Here is a 22659-nt window from a genome sequence, read left to right as displayed (position 1 = left end):
TTCGTCAAGAGTAAAACTAGGTAATATAGCCGAAATTACTTTACCCAAAAGAGTGCGTATATTTTTGATAATATTTGATTGATTAAAGTGGGATAAAAGACCAAAAAGATTTTTAATTTTATTTTTACCATATTTTTAAATTAATATTGTAAATTTTTAAAATCAATATACTTAAGTTAGTAAATATTTTAAAAAAACTAATATTTTTAATATAAGTTTGTAAAACCAAAATATATAAATATTAATAATATTTATATGAAATTTTATGCATTTTAAATTTAAGTTTGGTGTGAATTTAAAAACAAAATTTACTTTAATTCATTAAGTTAAAAATATGATTTCTAAAATTCGTCGTGAGTTGAAGACTAGGTCGTTGGACCGAAATTGCTTTACCCGAGGGCGGGACGAGAAATTTTATTATCATTATTTTTTTTATTGATTTAAAGTATGCCAAAATCATTTAAAAAACCCAAAAATCTTTGCTCTTAAAACAACGCTTTAAAATGACAAATTTTAAAATTTTGTCGAGAGACGAACTAGGACAACGATCCGAAACGCCCTCAATATAAAAGGAAACAAAATTTTAAATTTATTTCATTTTTGTTTTTATAAGTCAATGGTTTAAAAAAAAATACCTGGACCCCATGCGATTGCATGGGATTTGCAAGGTGGATCCTTGCGATCGCATGGAGGCAAAAACCTGGACGAAAATAAAAGAGCAGCTCGCTGGTCTCTGTCTTCCCACTTCACACACATAGACCCACGAAAACACACACAAACACTCTCAAATTTCACCAATTTTTCATCAAAATCAACCAAATTTCGTTCTATAATCCGCTATAATCATGTCTTTTCTCAGATGGGAAAGCAGAAAGGTAAACATTTCACCCCTAAAACTCTTAAAATTCGAATTTTAGTGTTCTTGAGCTAATTTTTACATAATTTAATTTTGTTAATTTCTAGTGTAATTAGAGTTAAATTGTTAGTATATTATGCATGTATAACCTAGATTGATGCTATTTAACATGTTTTGAAGCCAAAAACTTCAAAATTTTTAGAAATCTAGGGTTTGTGTTCTTGAGCAATTTGGAGCTTTTTGATATAAACAGGTTATGGCCAATTTTTGTCATGAATTATTGCTAAATTAAGTAGTGTAACATGTTTAGGTAGGTAAATGATCCAAACTTTGATCCTAAACATGATTTTTGAGAATTAAAGTGGACTTTTTAAGTCTAAAATTCATGAACTTGATTAATTTGATATAAATGCCATTTGAAACTTGTTTAATTGCTAGTAATGATTATTTTGACATGTTATTTGAGTTGCATGCTTATGGACTTTGTAAACATTTTCATATGTGCTTATTTAAAATTGTAGAATTGATAAAAATATGAAAATGAGTATAAGTTTAATATGGATTAAACATGTTATTGTAATTGTTTTAATTAGTTATTTTGCTAACACTAATGCATATTTGGATGCACAAATTTTGTGTTTAATGTGTTTTGCAGAGAAATACAGATATGGATGGTGCATCATCGTCTAGGCAACCTGATCCGGAACCACAGCCAGAGATGCAATATAACGAACCGGAACACCAACCTGAACAACAACAACAACATTATGATCAACATGTACCATACTATGAGCCGGAGCCACAATTTTTTATTGCCTACGTAGTATTTTCCGTTCACCATATAATAGAACACCCAACAATTCATGAAGAACAGTTGCATCCCAATTTAAGGATTGATAGAAGTTGGAGAGATTACCCGACGTACCAAAGTAACAAATTTAAGCTTTGGACCAAAAATATAGAAGTACCAAGGGTAATAGATTGGGAGCCTTTGGAAAGGGTCCACCTAGCTAACCCAGTTAGGCAGTATCTAATCCAAAGGTATGACAGCTCTTCTTTTTTCGATTGGGAACGTTTATTTACCACTCGTAGGCCTGTTTATAAAGAGTGGTGTGTTGAGCTAATGAGTACTATAGCTTTTAATAAGGATGTAGATAGGTTAGACGATAAGAGTTTTCTTAGATTTTTACTTGGCCGTAGGATGTACAGGATGTCCATGCTGGACATGGCCAGGGCTTTACAGATTTACACTCCCTCTGAATTACTATCACCTGATTGTACAAATTTGATTTATCATGGTGACTGGGTAGATAGAAATTTTGACGCTAACGCCATCTGGAGGCGTATGTCAAATTATAATGTTTTTACGCGGGGAGGAATACACTCCTATTTAGATATTAATAAAGCCGAGCTTAAGTGCATTCGAGACACTAGAAGCTTTGTTAATCTCCCCTACTGTGTTGGTTTTTATTTGTCCAAAATGGTGAAAGGAATACAGGAAGGGGGAATAATAGGAGGAGGTATTTTTGTTACTCTCATTGGAGAGTATTTAGGTGTAGATAGGGAACAAGGGGGTCCAATGATGGTGGTTAGGGAACAAGATGAGACTTTAGGTTTGTAAGTCTATCAAGGTGCAAAGGTATTGACTAGGAGACGCAATCAAGCATTACCATATCAGGGCCGTCATTCACAGGTAGAGAGGGGTTCAGATGAGGAAATGGAGGAAGCGGATGACATTAGGGATGTCATTAGGGATAGTGCTACTAACATTTTCCAGCGTATAGATGAGGTAGAAATGACTAATGAGGATAGGCATCGTCGGTATGAGCAGTGGTAAGCCGCGAATGAGTATGAGACTTCTAGGCGACGCCAACACGATAGCTGGTAAGTTCATCAGCACCAAATCATGAGCCAGCTATCATATTAGGTACCAAATAACTACATCCCGACTCGACCTGCTTACTATCCACCGCATCAGCTCGACATGCGACCACCCTATGACCTGTACGACCCCAATCAAGCATACCAGAACACCTATCAGCAACCATGGAACCCGAACGACGATATGAACTGGAACCCCTATCCAAATCAATAGTGTTCCATTGGTGATGTCTTCTCTTTTATTATTTTTATCTATTTATGCTAAACATTTTGATACTTTAATGTAATGTTTAATATTTTTATTATTTTGTACTAATATTTAATTTTTGTAATTTGAAAGTGGGATATTAAGTCCCATTTCAAATTACCATGCATATTTATATTTGTATTGTATGTATTTTATCTCATGTACACAATAGGGTAAAACAGCAATTTTCAAAGACTGGCATTAAGTTCAGCAAAAGCTATTAATTTTGACGACAAAACGAAAAACAAGTGTGATGTAACAACAGAAGGAATGATCAAATGATGTGAACCACTTATCATTCAACACAAACAACAATATGTTTGGAAACTTTGGTAAAATTTAATCATTTTTCTACGCTAATCACCCTCAATAATTTAAATTGCTACTGATTTCTTGCAAATGAGGGTATTGCAAGATCTTAAGTGTGGGAAGGGGTTAAATTCTTTCGGGTTTTAAAATTTTAATTTAAACACTTGGTTACCATTAAAAATACTAGTAACGTAGTAGTTGTATTAGAATCTAGTGCTCTCTGATAATAAAGAACAGCCCTAGTCTTATATACTGACTACCCACTTCTAGTAAAAAATTTTAAATTTTCAAATAAATGAATTCAAAATCATGTTTATACATATTTATGAACGATAAAACTAGGTGTTAACACCGAAATTATTGTTACCTCGGAAAGGACATAAATTGAGAAACAACCCAAAACACTTGAATTCATTTTAAATGGAATAAAGGAGAATAAAAAGGCAAAGAAAGGAAAATAAAAACCAAGTGTGGGAAAAATTTACCAAGTTATTTAGAACATATATCACATATTTTGGTACAAATAATTGAAAATACTTTTGTTTTGGACGATATTAATCAGTTTTACCCAGTTTGTTATAATATAAATGGAAGTTAAAAGGAAGTAAAGTCTTCTGAGAAAAAGACACGCACTTTTTGATTTAGGTCAGGAAGTTGTCGTCCAGACCAGTTGTAGAATCTACGAAAAACCTTGAAAAGTTTTCTCGAAAATCAGGTGGAAATTCACGGACCTCAGCATCAAACAGGGTCGCCATGTGGTCAGACTTATCTTAACCATGAGAGGATCTGTCTCGTACAATGGGGGCACCGTGCAAATTAACTTATAAGACTAATGAATCAGATCCCCAGAAAGGATAATCTCCTTAAAGATCAAAAATCAGCTTTTAAGACTGATATTACTCAATCCTTGAGATTGACCTTAAAGATTGAGAATTCAAACTCATGGAATTCGATGATATCTAAACTCGAGCTTGAACAAGAAAATATTTTGATCAAATTACAAAAAGATTTGTTTTCTGAAAACCCATTTTCAATGCATTCATTACCATTGAACGTAAAATCCTAAGAATTCACCAGAATTCATTAGGTCACCTGAACCAAATCGGGTGTCAACCGTAAGAACGGTGGTTGCATAGCATGGTCGAAGACAGGACCTTGTGCCAGACCGAAAAACTATAGGGTGATCTTTACTATTGCTCCTACAAAGGATAGTAATTGCATCCGACATGATATAGACCATAATCAAAAGCATGTCACAGAACATTGCCTTAACAGTTGCTTGTTCAACGCTTTCCTTTACAACCGGACGGTAGTTTACCGAAAGGTAATATACGGAGCAAGTAAACTGGACGTGTTGCTTTCCTAATACAAGGTTAGCAAGTGGGTGACACAAAACCGCAAGTTTTGAGCTAAAATTTTCAAATCTGAAACCCACCAAACCCACAAAAATATTTTGCAAACACCAGTGAAGGGTTATTCCGGAAAACTTATCTATGGTAAAAGTTAGATTTAATTTTCAAAAGATCAAATGTTTTCATAAGGATCCAATTTCCTAAAGGATCTAAATTTGTATAGTCACGTGGGACTGTAAACCACATCGTTACTATCATTGTTCATACCGCCGTATAGAAATCACTGATGTATAAAGTGTGAAGAATAAAGAAGTGATTCAAGTATGTTTATATTCAAGTTCTATATTGCTTGAGGACAAGCAACGCTCAAGTGTGGGAATATTTGATAATGCTAAAAACAAACATATATTTCATAGCATTATCCCTTAAGAAAGACAAGCTTTTAGTTGCAATTGTTCTATTTACAAGTGATATTCGTTTAAATATTAAAAGGTGAAGACAAAAGACAGATTCGACGATTTGAAGACGCAAACGACCAAAACGCTAAAAAGTACAAAGTACAATCCAAGAGGTTCAATTTATTGATGAGAAACGTCTCAAAATTACAAGAGTACAAGCCGCAAAACGTAAAGTACAAGATATTAAATCGTACGAAAGGACGTTCAAAAATCCGGAACCGGGACATGAACCAACTATCAACGCGCGACGCAACGTGCCTAAAATTACAAGTCATCGATGCACAAGAATATAATATAATATAATATAATATAATATTATATATAATATATATATATATATATATATATATATATATATATATATATATATATATATATAATTATATAAAATTATATATATTATATTATATAATATTTAAATACGAGCAGACCACGTTTTGGAATCATATGTGACCAGGAAAAGGAGGCCATGCGATCGCATGGCCTGGAGGCCTTAAATCCATGCGATCGCATGGAGCACTGTACATGGCCAAGTCCTATAAATTGCAACGTTTGGTCGACGAATTTTTACAAAAAATAATTCAATCTACTCTCTATCTCTCAAATATATATATTTATAATTTTAATTTAAGATTAATAATAATAAGGTTATGGTAATGAATGTTGTAAGTTTGTAAGTTGAAATTCTGTCCGTGTAACACTACGCGATTAATACTCATTGTAAGTTATGTTTAACCTTTTTAAATTAATGTCTCGTAGCTAAGTTATTATTATGCTTATTTAAATCAAAGTAATCGTGATGTTGGGCTAAATAATAAAGACGGGGTTATTAGGCTTTGTACCATAATTGGGGTTTGGACAAAAGAACGACACTTGTTGAAATTAGACTATGGGCTATTAATGGGCTTTATATTAACTAAACGATACCTCGTTAATTTAATATAAAGGTTACAATTTGACGTATCTATATATAACCACATACGCTTAATCGGGTACGGTGAGCGGGATATTTATAAATACAAATTATTGTTCATTTTACCGGACATGGAAATTGATTAATAGTTAATGGACTCATTAAAACAGGGGTGGATTACATTCAAGGGTAATTGGTGTAATTGTTAACAAAGTAGTAAAACCTTGGATTACACGCAGTCGATAACCTGGTGTATTCATTAAACAAAGTATTAAGACCTTGTTACAGTTCGAATCCCCAATTAGTTGGAATATTTGACTTCGGGTATAAGGATAATTTGACGAAGATCCTCGCACTTTATAATTATGACCGATGGCCTATTATGGACAAAACTGTATGGACATATCGAATAATCCAGGATAAAGGACAATTAACCCATGGTAATAAATTAAAATCAACACGTCAAACATCATGATTACGGAAGTTTAAATAAGCATAATTCCTTTATTTTATATCTTATCGCACTTTTAATTATCGTACTTTTTAATTATCGCAATTTCAATTATCGTACTTTTAATTATCGCACTTTTATTTACTGTCATTTTATTTATCGCACTTTAAATTATCGCACTTTTATTATCGTCATTTACTTTACGCTTTAAATTAAGTCATTTGTATATTTAATATTTTACATTAGGTTTTAATTGCGACTTAAGAAATAAAATCGACAAACCGGTCATTAAAAGGTAAAACCCCCTTTTTATAATAATAATAATAATAATACTACTTATATATATATATATATATATATATATATATATATATATATATATATATATATATATATATATATATATATATATATATATATATATACACACACACACACAAATATAGTTTAAAATATAGCGTTAAACTTGGCTAGTTCCCTGTGGACGAACCGGACTTACTAAGAACTATACTACTGTACGATTAGGTACACTGCCTATAGTGTTGTAGCAAGGTTTAGGTATATCCACTCTATAAATAAATAAATAACTTATGTAAAATTGTATCGTATTTAATAGTATTTCGCAATAAAAATATAACTATTTCGTATACACCTCGCATAACATCAAACTTATACTAAATCTTGTGGTTCAAAAACAACGTTTACAAATACACCTATGATTTTATCAACATTTTTCGTTGACAGTTTTCTATATGTTTCTCAGGTTCTTGATTGGCTACTTGATACATGCTTCCGCACACTTTGATTACTTGCTTGGGGTTAAGCATACATGCATACACTATTGATAGCATTCGTGATTTTCAACTTATATTATGTAAACTTAAACTTGTTGTTGAATCGTTTGGTAACTTAAAATTTTGCAAGTCATACACGTTTCAAATGAATGCGACATAATTTTGGTTAAACGTGTCTCATTTAGGGACTACGACCACGTAACGGGACCTAAGTTGACGGGGCCGTCAATGGCGATTTTGTCGAGTCGTCACAAATATTCATGGTGTAGGGGTGTCAAGCGAAGCAGTTGCGGAGATGGCCACTTGCGCAGGTTGTCTTCCAGGTAATTCTCAATTTCATTACCTCGGTTTGCCTATGGGTTAAAATATGAATATTTTAAGTAATTGGGATAGTTTGATTGAGCGTTTTCAAAAGTGGTTATCTACTTGGAAGGTGAACCTTTTGTCTACTGGAGGTAGATTAACGTTAGTGAAGTCGGTGCTGGAAAGTCTTGGTATATATTATTTGTCTATTGTCAAATGTCCAGAAGGTGTTCTAAAGAAGTTAGAGTCTATTCGGGCGTCTTTCTTTTGGGGTAATAACGATGTTAATTGGAAGATGGTATAGATTAAATGGATAAATGTGATGGAGTCTTTAGAAAAAGGAGGGTTAAATGTGGGAAGCATAAAAGCCTTTAATATTGCACTTCTACAAAAATGGAGATAGAGATTATACACTTCCTCAGGTGCGCTTTGGAGTTCGGTTATTGCAGCAATTTATGGTCCCAACGGTGGTGTTTTCAGCTCGTGTTCATTCGGTAAAAGTGTTTGGGTAAATATTCTTTCGTCTATCAAAAGTATGCACACGAAGAGTATTATCACGTTGGACACTATTAGAAGGAAAGTTGGTAATGGTAATTCGATTAAATTTTGGAAAGACCGTTGGCTTGGAGACGGTCCGTTATGGGTGAGATCTAATAGACTTGCATACTTGGACTCCAACATTAATTGTTTGCTTGGGGATCGGTTCGTGAATGGCAGGTGTATTTGGTTTTGGAATCGAGATTTTTTTGGATCGAGGAATGACGCTTTGTTTTAATTGTTAGCTGAGCTTCATTCGATTCAAGTGGTTGATCATGAAGACTCTTGGGTTTGGTCTATGGCGCCGGATGAAATTTTTACGGTTCATGTCACCAGGTCGCGAGTGGATGATGTTATCATTCCGTCGATGTCTCCTTCCACGACATGGTGCAATTTCATTCCTCGGAAGGTTAATATTTTTTTGTGGCAAGTGGGCGTTGATAGATTGCCTACGAGACTCAATTTGTCCAGTCGTGGTTTGGAGATTAATAACATTGACTGTCATGTGTGTTCCCATCATGTGGAATCCCGCGACCATACTCTTTTTGTTTGTGATATAACAGCGCAAATGATGAAAGGACCCGTTCATATACATTATAAACGATTCACAATAGTTGATTATATTGCGAGGTATTTGACCTCTATATGATACATTTTACAAACATTGCATTCGTTTTTAAAAGACAAACTTTCTTTACATCAAAAATTGACAGGCATGCATACCATTTCATAATATCCACTATCCAACTATAAATTGATTTAATAATAATCTTGATGAACTCAATGACTCGAATGCAACGTTCTTCGAAATATGCTATGAAAGACTCCAAGTAATATCTTTAAAAGAAGCAAATGCACAGCGGAAGATTTCTTTAACACCTGAGAATAAACATGCTTTAAAGTGTCAACCAAAAGGTTGGTGAGTTCATTAGTTTATCATAATCATTTATTTCCATCATTTTAATAGACCACAAGAATTTCATTTCCAGTTCTCATAAATATACGTCCCATGCATAGAGACAAAAATAATCATTCATATGGCGAACACCTAGTAACCGACATTAACAATATGCATATAAGAATATCCCCATCATTCCGGGATCCTCCTTCGGACATGATATAAATTTCGAAGTACTAAAGCATCCGGTACTTTGGATGGGGCTTGTTGGGCCCGATTGATCTATCTTTAGAGTTCGCGTCAATTAGGGTGTCTGTTCCCTAATTCTTAGATTACCAGATTTAATAAAAAGGGGCATATTCGGTTTAATAATCCAACCATAGAATGTAGTTTCGATCACTTGTGTCTATTTCGTAAAGCATTTATAAAAATTGCGCATGTATTCTCAGCCCAAAAATATAAAGGGTAAAAAGGCAAATGAAACTCACGCATATAAATATTGTAAAACAGTTAATAAAGCATTTGCATGTATTCTCAGCCCCAAAAATGTAAAGAGTAAAAAGGGAGCAAATGAAACTCACCTTACAACTTCAGAAATAAATCACAGAGATGACCGAAAATCAGAATGCAAGTAACCGTAGACCTCAACCTAGAGAACATATGTTGGTCAATAAATGTCTAACAAGCTAGGTTGGTCCATAGGGTTCGTATAGTCCTATTGCTCGAGTCCGACTCACAAATTCGGCAAAGTCAACAAAAGTCAACACACGTTAACCGATGTTCAACTAAAGTCAACACGACCCAATTATGACTTTTGAAACTCATACATATTTATTATATAATTTTATTGTATTAGTGTGAGTTTTGGGTTAGTTGAACTAAATAATGTGTAAAACTTAAAAAGTTGCAAAATGACCAAACTGCACACTTTGGCAATTTTTAGAAAAATTAGCGAGACTCCGTTTGACAAACGGCCAAAAACTAATGTTTCTGGTTACAGCAAAGATTCTACACAAAAAGTTTCAGAATTCAACTCAAAGTAGAAAGTTCTGTAATGACTAACGTGGTTTTGACATTTTAAAGATTTACAATCAGCTTTCCGAAAAATATGCATATATGACCAAGTGGCCAACTTTGGTGATTTTGCGAATTGACGAACGACCAATTAAAAGAGTTCCTATTTGAATCAAGTATAATTCACAAACATCATGAAAAGTTAATTTGACTTAGGTAAGGAGTAGGGACCGAAATGGTTTTGACACTTTAAGTTTATAATTTTCAACATTTCAGAAAAATGTACAAATGCGCTCAGGTGACCCACTTTGACAATTTTTAAAATGACGCTCGGGACTCGGTTTGACAAACGAGCACAACAAAATGCTTCTCCTTGCTATCAAGATACTATATGATTAATTTAACGATTTTTACATCGTTTAAATGACCATGGTGATCGACATGATTTCGACAAAAGTTCGTTTTCTGCATCAACACTCTAATAAGAAAATTTATTTTTATGAACTTTGAAAAATCAAATCAAATCCGAAAATTATCCAAATGACGCGTTTCTGGAGTCTAAACTTAATGTTTTTCTTAGGCGCACACAACCACGGACACCGATTTCTGACCTCGGGTCGCACGCATCCCAGAATTAAATCAAAACCTATGCAGAATATTTATACATATTTATTGAAAAACGGATATCTTGTTTTCACTATAATTTTTGACTCGTTCATCGGATATGCGCGATATCCAAATGAAAACTTAATATTTTTCTACAAAGAATTCAATTTTAAACCTTGCATGACCAGATTATAACTCATACTCTTCCAGATCATCAAAATCAAATACGAATTTTAAACCAAAAGTAAAATGGTCATATCTTCCAAACGGTAAATCGAAATCATGCGATTCTTAAACGAAAAATTATTAATTTTTCAAAATCTATCCAACTATATACATATTTCATACATGTTATAAGTCATACATATCAGTAGCATCAAGTACAAAATCGTGATTTTCAATAAAGTCATCGATCGAGCAAATTAGCGACTAAAATCAAGCATACACACAAGGACTCGAGCACTAGATATGGGTACCCTATAAAATCATATGAAAATCAGAAATTACAGATTAGGGTTTGAAGAATTATACCCTAGATCAAGCAATTGTGCTTATATCAACGCGTAGAGGAGAAGGAGATGAACACATATCCCTAATAAATTTTATGATCAAGAAAGTAATTGAGAGAATTTGAAGGTTGCTGGTGAAAGGCTACTGCTGCGCCGTTTGTATCAAAAGAGAGGAGAGAAAATATGTATATGGTTTTTGAATTACTTGGGTTTATATTTGAAAGATAAGTCTAGATATAAAAACTAATATGATAATGTCTAGATAAAAAAAAATAAACTAATATGGCCAAAAAATGTGGGGATAGCTAGTCACGGATCTACAAAGGCGTTATATACATATACATATAAACATAATCAGATGTGTGCCAAAATATGCGAGAAGCATGGATAGCATATTTAAACCAAATTTTAATTAAAGCATGAAAAAGAGTTGGTGACCTTTTTGAATTTACTTACGCCCTACACTTTATTTTTATTCTTTCTTTTATCATTATAAATTCTTTCATGGAGGCAAAAAGAGGAGACCCACTTTTGGGGCTAGTCATGTAAAAACAACGGAAAAAAAATGTAGAAAGTTGTTGGTGTTGCGGGATATCCACGGCGCAGAGAAAAAGAAAAGAGAAAAATATTGTATGTTTTTGTTTGATCATTTCAATAAGTGAGGCTAGACTAGGGTGGTTGTAAGGATAAAAATAATTATAAAGTTGAAATGGGCATCATGGAATGGTAAGCCACCATGGCCTTTCTCTATTATTTTTTATTTATTATTATTATTATTATTATTATTATTATTATTATTTTAATTATATAATATATACACCTAAAATATGAATTTATATAGAATTGAAAGTTTTAAGAGATGATCATCATCGAAATTCAGAAGCCCGAGCTATAAGTAATAGAGATCCGTAATCCACACACATATAAATGTATTTCTAAATGATCCAAGCATGATTATAATATGTCTAAGTTCCCGTTACTTGACACTTTTGTTCTTACATGTAAATCACTTTACCAATTATTTCGAATATCGTTAAAAGGGAAAGATTTCTTAAATCATAGTGGACCTCATAACAGAGACCCGTAATCATAATTCAATGTATCTGAAAAATCAATCATTTGATATTATCTTTTAATCTCGTCGATAAATATAATAAACTTGTATCGAAACAAAATACGTTCATGTAAAGTATTATATATCTAATACTTTGTTAACGTTTTCAATTAACAAGTATATATATTGTATATACATATCTATATACACATAATTGTTCGTGAATCGTCAGACATGGTCAAAGGGTATTTGATTACATGAATATAGTTTCAAAATTTTCGAGACTCAATATTATAGACTTTGCTTATCGTATCGAAATCATATAAAGATTAAGTTTAAATTTGGTCGGAAATCTCCGGGTCACTACAAGTGAAATGTCCCGTTCATATTGATTATAAACATTCCATATTAATTGATTTCGTTGCGAGGTTTTGACCTCTATATGAGACGTTTTTCAAAGACTGCATTCATTTTTAAAACAACCATAACCTTTATTTTATCAATAAAGGTTTTAAAAGCATTACGTAGATTATCAAATAATGATAATCTAAAATATAATGTTTACACATGACCATTACATAATGGTTTACAATAGAAATATATTACATCGACATATGTTTCTTGAATGCAGTTTTTACACAATATCATACAAACATGGACTCCAAATCTTGTCCTTATTTTAGTATGCAACAGCGGAAGCTCTTAGTATTCACCTGAGAATAAACATGCTTTAAACGTCAACAAAAATGTTGGTGAGTTATAGGTTTAACCTATATATATCAAATCGTAACAATAGACCACAAGATTTCATATTTCAATACACATCCCATACATAGATATAAAAATCATTCATATGGTGAACACCTGGTAACCGAAATTAACAAGATGCGTATATAAGAATATCCCCATCATTTCGGAACACCCTTCGGATATGATATAAATTTCGAAGTACTAAAGCATCCGGTACTTTGGATGGGGTTTGTTAGGCCCAATAGATCTATCTTTAGGATTCGCGTCAATTAGGGTGTCTGTTCCCTAATTCTTAGATTACCAGACTTAATAAAAAGGGGCATATTCGATTTCGATAATTCAACCATAGAATGTAGTTTCACGTACTTGTGTCTATTTTGTAAATCATTTATAAAACCTGCATGTATTCTCATCCCAAAAATATTAGATTTTAAAAGTGGGACTATAACTCACTTTCACAGATATTTCCTTCCTCGGAAATAAGACTTGGCCACGGATCGATTCACGAACCTATACAAATATGTACATATATATCAAAGTATGATCAAAATATAATTACAACCATTTTTATTATGTTTTAAAGATTTGAGTGTATTAAGTCAGCTGTCCTCGTTAATAACCTACAACTAGTTGTCCACAGTTAGATGTACAGAAATAAATCGATATATATTATCTTGAATCAATCCACGACCCAGTGTATACACGTCTCAGGCTAGATCACAAATCAAAGTATATATATTTTTGGAATCAACCTCAACCCTGTATACCTAACTCCAACATTACTGCATATAGAGTGTCTATGGTTGTTCCAAATAATATATATACATGGGTCGATATGATATGTCAAAACATTTGCATACGTGTCTATGGTATCCCAAGATTACATAATATATTAGAATACATGTATAATACAATATAAGTTAGCTAGGATATGATTTGTATAGATTTGTTAAACATTTCCCGTAGCTAAAAAGATCAAAAATATCCAATCTTGTTTTACCCATAACTTCTTCATTTTAAATCCGTTTTGAGTGAATCAAATTGCTATGGTTTCATATTGAACTCTAATTTAAGAATCCAAACAGAAAAAGTATTGGTTTATATTCAGAAATTTAAGTTACATGTCAATTACTAAAGAGGTAGTCATTTCCGTCGAAAGAACGACATCTTGATGACCATTTTGAAAAACATACTTTCACTTTGAGTTTAACCAAGATTTTTGGATATAGTTTCATGTTCATATGAAAAATAATTTTTCCAGAATAACAACTTTTAAATTAAAGTTTATCATAGTTTTTAATTATCCAAACCAAAACAGCCCCCGGTTTCACTACGACGGCGTATATCCGATTTTATGGTGTTCATCGTGTTTCCAGGTTTTAAATCATTAAGTTAGCATATCATATAGATATAGAACATGTGTTTAGTTGATTTTAAAAGTCAAGTTAGAAGGATTAACTTTTGTTTGCGAACAAGTTTAGAATTAACTAAACTATGTTCTAGTGATTACAAGTTTAAACCTTCGAATATGATAGCTTTATATGTATGAATCGAATGATGTTATGAACATCATTACTACCTCAAGTTTTCTGGATAAAACTACTGGAAATGAGAAAAATGGATCTAGCTTCAAAGGATCCTTGGATGGCTTGAAAGTTCTTGAAGCAGAATCATGACACAAAAACAGTTCAAGTAAGATTTTCACTCGAAATAAGATTGTTATAGTTGTAGAAATTGAATCAAAGTTTGAATATGAATATTACCTTGAATTAGAAAGATAACCTACTGTAAATAACAAAGGTTCCTTGATCTTAGATGATTACTTGGAATGGATTAGAAAGCTTGGAAGTAGACTTGCAAACTTGGAAGTATTCTTGATTTTTATGAAACTATACTTATGGAATTTATGAAGAACACTTAGAACTTGAAGATGGAACTTGAGAGAGATCAATTAGATGAAGAAAATTGAAGAATGAAAGTGTTTGTAGGTGTTTTTGGTCGTTGGTATATGGATTAGATATAAAGGATATGTAATTTTGTTTTCATGTAAATAAGTCATGAATGATTACTAATATTTTTGTAATTTTATGAGATATTTCATGCTAGTTGCCAAATGATGGTTCCCACATGTGTTAGGTGACTCACATGGGCTGCTAAGAGCTGATCATTGGAGTGTATATATCAATAGTACATACATCTAAAAGCTGTGTATTGTACGAGTACGAATACGGGTGCATACGAGTAGAATTGTTGATGAAACTGAACGAGGATGTAATTGTAAGCATTTTTGTTAAGTAGAAGTACTTTGATATGTGTCTTGAAGTCTTTCAAAAGTGTAAGAATACATATCAAAACACAACATGTATATACATTCTAATGGAGTCGTTAAGTCTTCGTTAGTCGTTACATGTAAGTGTTGTTTTGAAACCTTTAAGTTAACGATCTCAATTAATGTTGTTAACCCAATGTTTATTATATCAAATGAGATGTTAAATTATTATGTTATCATGATATTATGATGTATGAATATCTCTTAATATGATATATATACATTAAAATATCGTTACAACGATAATCGTTACAACGATAATCGTTACATATAAGTCTCGTTTCGTAATTCTTGAGTTAGTAGTCTTGCTTTTACATATGTAGTTCATTGTTAACACACTTAATGATATATTTAAATATCATTTTATCATGTTAAATATAGTGTATCAATATCTTAATATGATACATATGTATTTAGTAGACGTTATCATAACGATAATCGTTATATATATCATTTCGAGTTTCTTAACTTAGTAATCTCATTTCTTATGTATATCACACATTGTTAATATACTTAGTGAGATATTTACTCATCATAATCTCATGTCAACCATATATATATGTCTATATATACCACAACATGTAGTTTTTACAAATTTGTAACGTTCGTGAATCGCCGGTCAACTTGGGTGATCAATTGTCTATATGAAACTTATTTCATTTAATCAAGTCTTAACAAGTTTGATTGCTTAACACCTTGGAAACATTTAGTCATGTAAATATCAATCTCAATTAATATATATATAAACATGAAAAAGTTCGGGTCACTACAGCAAGTGTGTGTGAAGATCAGGAGGTGGGTTGATTGTAACATGCCGGTTTTCAACTCTTGGTTTGATTGGATGTTGTGGTTCGAGCATTGGAGCGGTTCAGAGGAAGTGAAAGCCAAGGTGTTCTCGATTGTTGCTGCATGCTTATGCTTTAGAGACATAGAAATGGGGTTGCTTTCAATAATATCATGGTGAAGAATTCCGAGCTCTTTGACTATCGTTTCTTTTTCATTTTTTTGGATTAGATATAGAAGAAAATGTAATATGTCTTGGACTTCTTGGTTAGTTAATCTGTTGTAATGGTTGGTGCGGCCTCTCTAGAGTCTTTCTAGAGGGTCGGTTTGGTTATAAAATTTTTAGCGTTCAAAAAAAAAAAAAGTTTCCAGTACACAAAGACATGTAGAAGATAACCCTACCAAACTAAGTGGGCTGAGCCCATACAATAAATAATATGGGCTAAATGCTAAATGACTAGTCCAATACTTTCTGCTTGTGATCTTCATCACATCCCTCAATACAGCAAAAACCTGACAAGGAAGAAAACAACCAACAATGGGCTAGCTCTGTATCGTTCTCTTATCGACGGTGCCAATCCTTTTGGCCCTGAACACCATAAATGCACTATAACAAGGGCCGAACCCATGGTCGATCAACAAGTCACATGGTTCTGTTAAGGGATGTCTTGTTCGCGGTCGTTTTCTTTCCTGTAATTCATTGTGCTTGCCCTTACTAAGTAAGGGCTCATAAGTCATAAAAATGGCCAGAAATTTTTCCCTTCACGTTTTGGACCCCAGATAAAGTAAATAACTTTGCAACTTATCGTCTATTTGGTCCCAAGTTCGAATTTTGATCAGTAATTGATCTTTTACTTGTTCTAAGAGACTAAATACCTGGCATCAGAAATACATCCATAAAGTTTGAACAATTGAAACAACACCACATATAGAATTGAATACTTTTACTGACAAAATAGTCTTACTTACCATACAAGTATACACCAGCCAATAATCATCGGTTCATACTTAAGGGGAAAAAAAAAAAAAAAAAAAAAGCTACATGGTGATGATATAAATCATAAATCCTCAATATACATATAATAGATCATGTACAATGTAACACACGCTAATAAGATATAAAAGATAAAACGGATGGAACCTTGTAATAGACGCCAGTATCAATAAAAACAGGCGTGTAGTATAGATCCCATTTTAAGTGGAACTCAACAAACATGAGAGATGAAAAGGTAAAAAACCAATACGGCCATCATGTTGCTGTTTTAGAGTGTTTGATAAGCCAATCGATAACCATATCTATGTTTATCGAGTCCTTGCAAGATATCATATAGCAGCACACTTCTCTATCTCTAATTGTGTCAAGACCTCTATACGAAAATAAAATAAAAATCATAACATTAAAAACCAAATCAGGGTCAAATAGAACAACAGAGTTTGACTTTTAATTTTGTGGAATGAATGACTTACAGTTGATCCACCAATGCTTGTTTGGTTAAAGCTTGTGACTTATCGATCTTGTTTCCTAAAACAAGTAACGGAATCCCACTTAACGATGGCTTCATCAAGAGGTCGTGTAGCTCCGTTTTGGTTATCGGAATGCTATCCCAGTCAGCAGCATCAACCACATACCTGCATTGCATTTTACAAATCCGACTGATTCAACGGAATCTCGAAATTGAATCAGTCAATCCTTAAAAAGGGTAATAGGGGTTTTAATTATTCAATATGACATAATAACTTAAAGAACAAACATCTAAACACCACTAAGTTGATAATTACGTCTTCTCCATTTATGGTTTTAAATAAGTAAGCATATCAAACTTAGATTAAAGATAGTAAATGGGAGAGAAAATTACAGAATGGCGGTGACACCTCGACAATATCTTTCCCACATGGTGCGAAACCTTCGTTGACCTCCTAAATCCCAAAGTTTTATTGTCACGTTTCCTTTTGTGACTTTTTTCATATTAAACCCAACCTAATTTCCAAATTAAACAACAAAATCACTTTATCATAGCATTTAACACTAGGAATCATAAAAGCTTATGCTTAAATTTGTTTAGTTAAAAATACCTACAGTTGGAATCATGTCCTCGCTGTAGCCGCCTGTCTGGTAAATTAACAAGATGGAAGAAGTCACCGATTAATACAGTTTACGCGTGATGGTAAAAATATTTTAAAAAGGGGGGAAAATAGAAAATATTAAAAACACTTACGGCAATGGAATTTACAAGAGACGTTTTTCCAGCATCTTGAAGACCTACTAAGGAAAGCTCCATTTCCTGTTTAAAGAATAAGCTGATATCTAAATACGGTTAGAACCTTTAAGCATCAGATGGTCTAATGTTATGTATTTCAATCACCAAAATGTTGTTTCCTACTGAAAATTCTATTCTTTGTTATCTACTTTTATATATATACAAAAAAAGTTACATTCATGTATGAAAAATGTGAGAATTTATCCTTTCCTAATTAAATATAAATCAGAGGTCTCGTAGGTTTAGGCAACTCAAAGATGAAATTCATCAATCATCAAACATATATTTGTGTAGTAGTCTAGTTATCACAATGTTGGTTGCTTGCAATCAACCTTCGAAGTATTTCTAAGTTTTTTGAACTTTCTTTCTAACTAAGACGGAAGCATAGTTCCAATGGACGTTTTTAAAGTCACTCAACTAACAATCAGAATCACAATCACAAAAGTCCGTAACATCAACCTAAAAAAAAAGTGTAATCCATTTGATAATTGACATTTATAATTAGCATATGTTAACGATCGTAACTCTAAAATTTTGGAGTATATTAGACCAAATACATTCAACAGGGCACTACAAATTCGGGACTTTTTCTAATGGTTCAACAATTTTGACTTTTCAGAGTCAAACTAACAGCTCCCAATTTTAAAACTAACATCAACAGATATATTATTAAAGAATACACTGATGATACACACAATTTTTTATTTAACAGATATAGTATTAGTGCAAAAGATGTAAAGAACATGAAGTAATTGTAAATTTAGCAAATACAAGTTTGACTTAAGAAACCCCACATAATTTTCAAAATTCAACAGGATCAAACCAATTATGAAACTTGTTACCTGCGGAGCCAATTTAGGAAAGAATCCCACAAACCCATATTGTAATATCGTATTTTGAAAACCTGAAAACTAGTTTTCTTGTATTCTTCAAAAAACAAGCAAGAAACAAAACTTGGCGGATTGGGTAAAGTGTGAGAAGATGAGAATGACAAGTGTTGTACGTTTCTTTGTTTTTCGGCAACACTACAATCTCGAACCGGGTTTATTCATTTTGATCTACCGGTGGGTGTATATCGTTTCTTTGATACATTTACAATATTCTGAACACGTGTTTAAAGATGTCTACTTCTATCTCTCTATCTCTCTCTCTATCTCTATACATTATTATAATACAATAACTTTCGAGAATATGAGAATATCTATAATTTAATACTCGATAAATTAATCACCTCGATGTTGGTACTATTTTCCGTCCAGCGGCTAAAAAGTACCGGTACAATACTTGAACTGCTCAGCGTAGTGAGATGTGTTGCCCACTGATGTTTGCCCTCAGGATAAGATCCATGCAGACCCGGAAGACGGACGAGATCTCCATGGGATGGCGTTATCAGTCTTCTAGGACCAAACTATAAGTTGGTCCGTCTAGCGTGTTGTTGCTAAGCGGTGGAGTTCTAGGGTGAAAAAGTACTATGTGAGAGAGAAAGTGTCCTTTGTCACAAGTGACTAAAATGTGAAATGTGGTGACCGAGGGGTTTATTTATAGGCGCATATCCTCTGTAATTTTCGAAAACACGTGTCAGATGCTGATTAATTTGATTATGCGAAATATCTGCAACCGACTTGGGCTTGGCGCCGACGTGGCATGTATGTCACACACTAGCTTATTTAAGGGCTTTAGCATAGAAACTGCTTTCAGGGCTTACGCATGACGCTGGGCGGCCTAGTACAACCGTAAAACGTTGGACGACTATTTAATAAAAACTGCTATTATTACTGTCTTTTATGCGTTTCGAGTGTTTCTTTTGTGTAAAAATGATGTTTTTTATGCGTGTAACTCATAGGATACACCATTACATCTGCTGTAGCCATCTATTTTCTGATGTGATGTGACTCCAAATGATGAATTTTTCCACAAAAAACCCTTAGTTTTATTTTAAGTTTAATTCAAAACTTTTTTGAATTTCGAATTGATCTCGTTAGTTGATCCGGACCATACATGTGTCCCGATCAATACATCTTTCAAATTTCCTTTTTGCCTATAAATATTCCGTTTATTCATTCATTTTCTTTTTTCCAACACTTCAATCTTCCCAGAGGATCATATTGTTCAAGCAATTCTAGGGTTTTCCAATAACATATCTGCAATGTTAGTGTTCTTCTTACTTCTTTCACTTTTTCTGCGTTAAATTTCTACCATGGCCGAACCAACCAGTACCTCTTCAAAGAAATACGATCAATACGTCAACACGATTAGGAGTTCCATGACAAAATCGGACTTAGAAGTCCTGTGCATATCGTTCAAAAACCTTAGTCGCTTGAATCCAAATATTCCTTCTTCGACTGATAGAGCCAATAAGCCCCCCACAAAGAAAGTAACCCTGTACAAATTACAACTTACTGTAGATAATCCGCGTTTTCCCCTTTCTTCCTTCTTACTAAAGGTTCTTTCCCACTATGAAATTTGTCTTAGTCAAATGCACCATTTTTATCTTCAAAAGGTTATTTTGTTTGAAATGTATTTTAACTGTCACAACAGGAAATCTAGTTTCTATATTTTTCATGAGTTGTTCCGAATCCGACTTGTTAGCAAATGTTGGTATACTTTTGAATGTAAAAAAAGAAAAAGTTTTGTGGGTGAAAAAGATTCATTTCTAAAGTTCTGGAAAGAATCATTTTTTTCTGTTGACAATAAAATCGTTGGGGAGAGATGAGCTGATGTTCGTAACTGGTCCAAAGCTAAGGTAGCCGCCAGCAAAGCGATTACATTATCTGAGAGTGGCAATAGTTTAGTGGAGTCTCTTAAAGCTTTGAATCTGCCTTAAACATCTTATGTGGATATGGAAGCAATTCTGGTTCTTTGTGGTGTGAGTAGTGATTGGCGTGCTGGGTTTATGCATGTATTGCGGTTGAAAGGCCATGGTAGGCTTCCTTGTTAGTCTGCTATGTTTTAATACCTCGATATAATCCATATGTTTCTTATGTATGCTATTTTTGTGTTTACTTGCATTGTTTATGTAGAAGAAGAAGAAATGAAGGTTATTGATACTTTCAATGTGCGCACCTTTGATGACATTGAGGTTGTGGAGCGCCCCAAAACTGCAGAGGAACTTGAAGCCGAGCAGGCTAAATTGGCTGACTTTGAAAAGTCTTTGAAAAGTCCTGAGCGGACGACGGAAGGAGAGGGTGGTGGTGCTGGTGAACCCACCCCTGAAATTAAAATTCTGGATGTTACTCCTCCTCCTCCGTAGAAGAAAACATTAAAACGCTTGAAGCGTGAGGGCTGAAGCGACCCGTCCTAATCCACCTGGACGAAGTCTTCAACATTTGGTCCCATTGGGATGATCGACTCCAAGTAATATCTTTAAAATGAGCAAAAGCACATCGGAAGATTTCCTTAATACCTGAGAATAAACATGTTTTAAAGTGTCAACCAAAAGGTTGGTGAGTTCATATGTTTATTGTAATCAATCATTTCCATAATTTTAATAGACCACAAGATTTCATTTTTTCCATAAATATACATTCAGGCATTTCGCAAATAGCATAGAGATAAAAATCATTCATATGGTGAACTCCTGGTAACCGACCTTAACAAGATGCATATAGAATATCCCCATCATTCAGGGACTCCCTTCGGACATGCTAAATTCGAAGTACTAAAGCATCCGGTACTTTGGATGGGGCTTGTTGGGCCCAATAGATCTATCTTTAGGATTCGCGTCAATTAGAGTATCTGTTCCCTAATTCTTAGATTACCTGACCAAAAAGGGGCATATTCGGTTTAATAATCCAGCCATAAAATGTAGTTTTAAGTACTCGTGTCTATTTAGTCAAACATTTATAAAAGCAGCGCATGTATTCTCAGTCTCAAAAATATATATTGCAAAAGCATTTAAAAGGGGAGCAAATAAAACTCACTATACTGTATTTTGTAGTAAAAATACATATGACGTCATGGAACAAGTGTAGGGTTGGTCTTGGATTCACGAACCTATATTGTTCATATATATATTAGACCACATACACGTAGTCGAACAATTTCATATATTATAACTTTATATATTATATATTTAATTTGTATATATATATATATTTAAAAATGATTATTATTTGTATAGTTTTATATGTATATATTTTTAAAATACATATTTGATTATATATATATATATATATATATATATATATATATATATATATATATATATATATATATATATGAATATTTATTTAAAGATTGTTAATATAATTAATTCATATGTAATATTACTTATAAATATATTTTTACATCAATAGTAATAAAAGTTGTGTTTGATTATAATGATAATATCAATAATAATAATACCGATGATAATAAT

At 32.9% G+C, this 22659-nt stretch overlaps 1 protein-coding gene across 2 annotated transcripts; it reads right to left on the bottom strand.

The window, feature by feature from the left end:
• Positions 1–17073: 17073 nt before the first annotated feature.
• On the bottom strand, positions 17074–19399 carry LOC139847412 (ADP-ribosylation factor-like protein 8c). 2 transcript variants are annotated; one of them, XM_071837083.1, is made up of 6 exons: positions 19145–19399; positions 18261–18342; positions 18122–18154; positions 17901–18022; positions 17512–17673; positions 17074–17411 (listed from the first exon to the last, which is right to left on the bottom strand). In XM_071837083.1, exons 1-6 carry the CDS (start codon positions 19180–19182, stop codon positions 17294–17296), a joined length of 555 nt encoding a protein of 184 aa, XP_071693184.1. In that variant the 5' UTR covers positions 19183–19399; the 3' UTR covers positions 17074–17293. The 2 variants fall into 2 exon arrangements, with proteins under 2 accessions (XP_071693184.1, XP_071693185.1); XM_071837084.1 differs by having other exon boundaries at positions 18261–18326; positions 19145–19397.
• Between the last annotated feature and the right edge of the window lie 3260 nt (positions 19400–22659).

The sequence above is a fragment of the Rutidosis leptorrhynchoides genome, chromosome 5, assembly GCF_046630445.1.
Source record: "Rutidosis leptorrhynchoides isolate AG116_Rl617_1_P2 chromosome 5, CSIRO_AGI_Rlap_v1, whole genome shotgun sequence".
NCBI classification, from domain to species: domain Eukaryota; kingdom Viridiplantae; phylum Streptophyta; class Magnoliopsida; order Asterales; family Asteraceae; genus Rutidosis; species Rutidosis leptorrhynchoides.
The sequence above is the reverse complement of the archived record's forward strand: the minus strand, read 5'-3'. Positions and strand labels throughout refer to the sequence as shown.

Excerpts from the sequence above, each read along its gene's own strand:
- LOC139847412 (XM_071837083.1), bottom strand. The coding sequence starts at position 19,182 with ATGGGTTTGTGGGATTCTTTCCTAAATTGGCTCCGCAG. Across the intron at positions 18,343-19,144 it reads TTCCTAAATTGGCTCCGCAG|CTTATTCTTTAAACAGGAAA; the intron begins GTAACAAGTTTC and ends TTTAGATATCAG. Across the intron at positions 17,674-17,900 it reads CGAGGTGTCACCGCCATTCT|GTATGTGGTTGATGCTGCTG; the intron begins GTAATTTTCTCT and ends AATGCAATGCAG.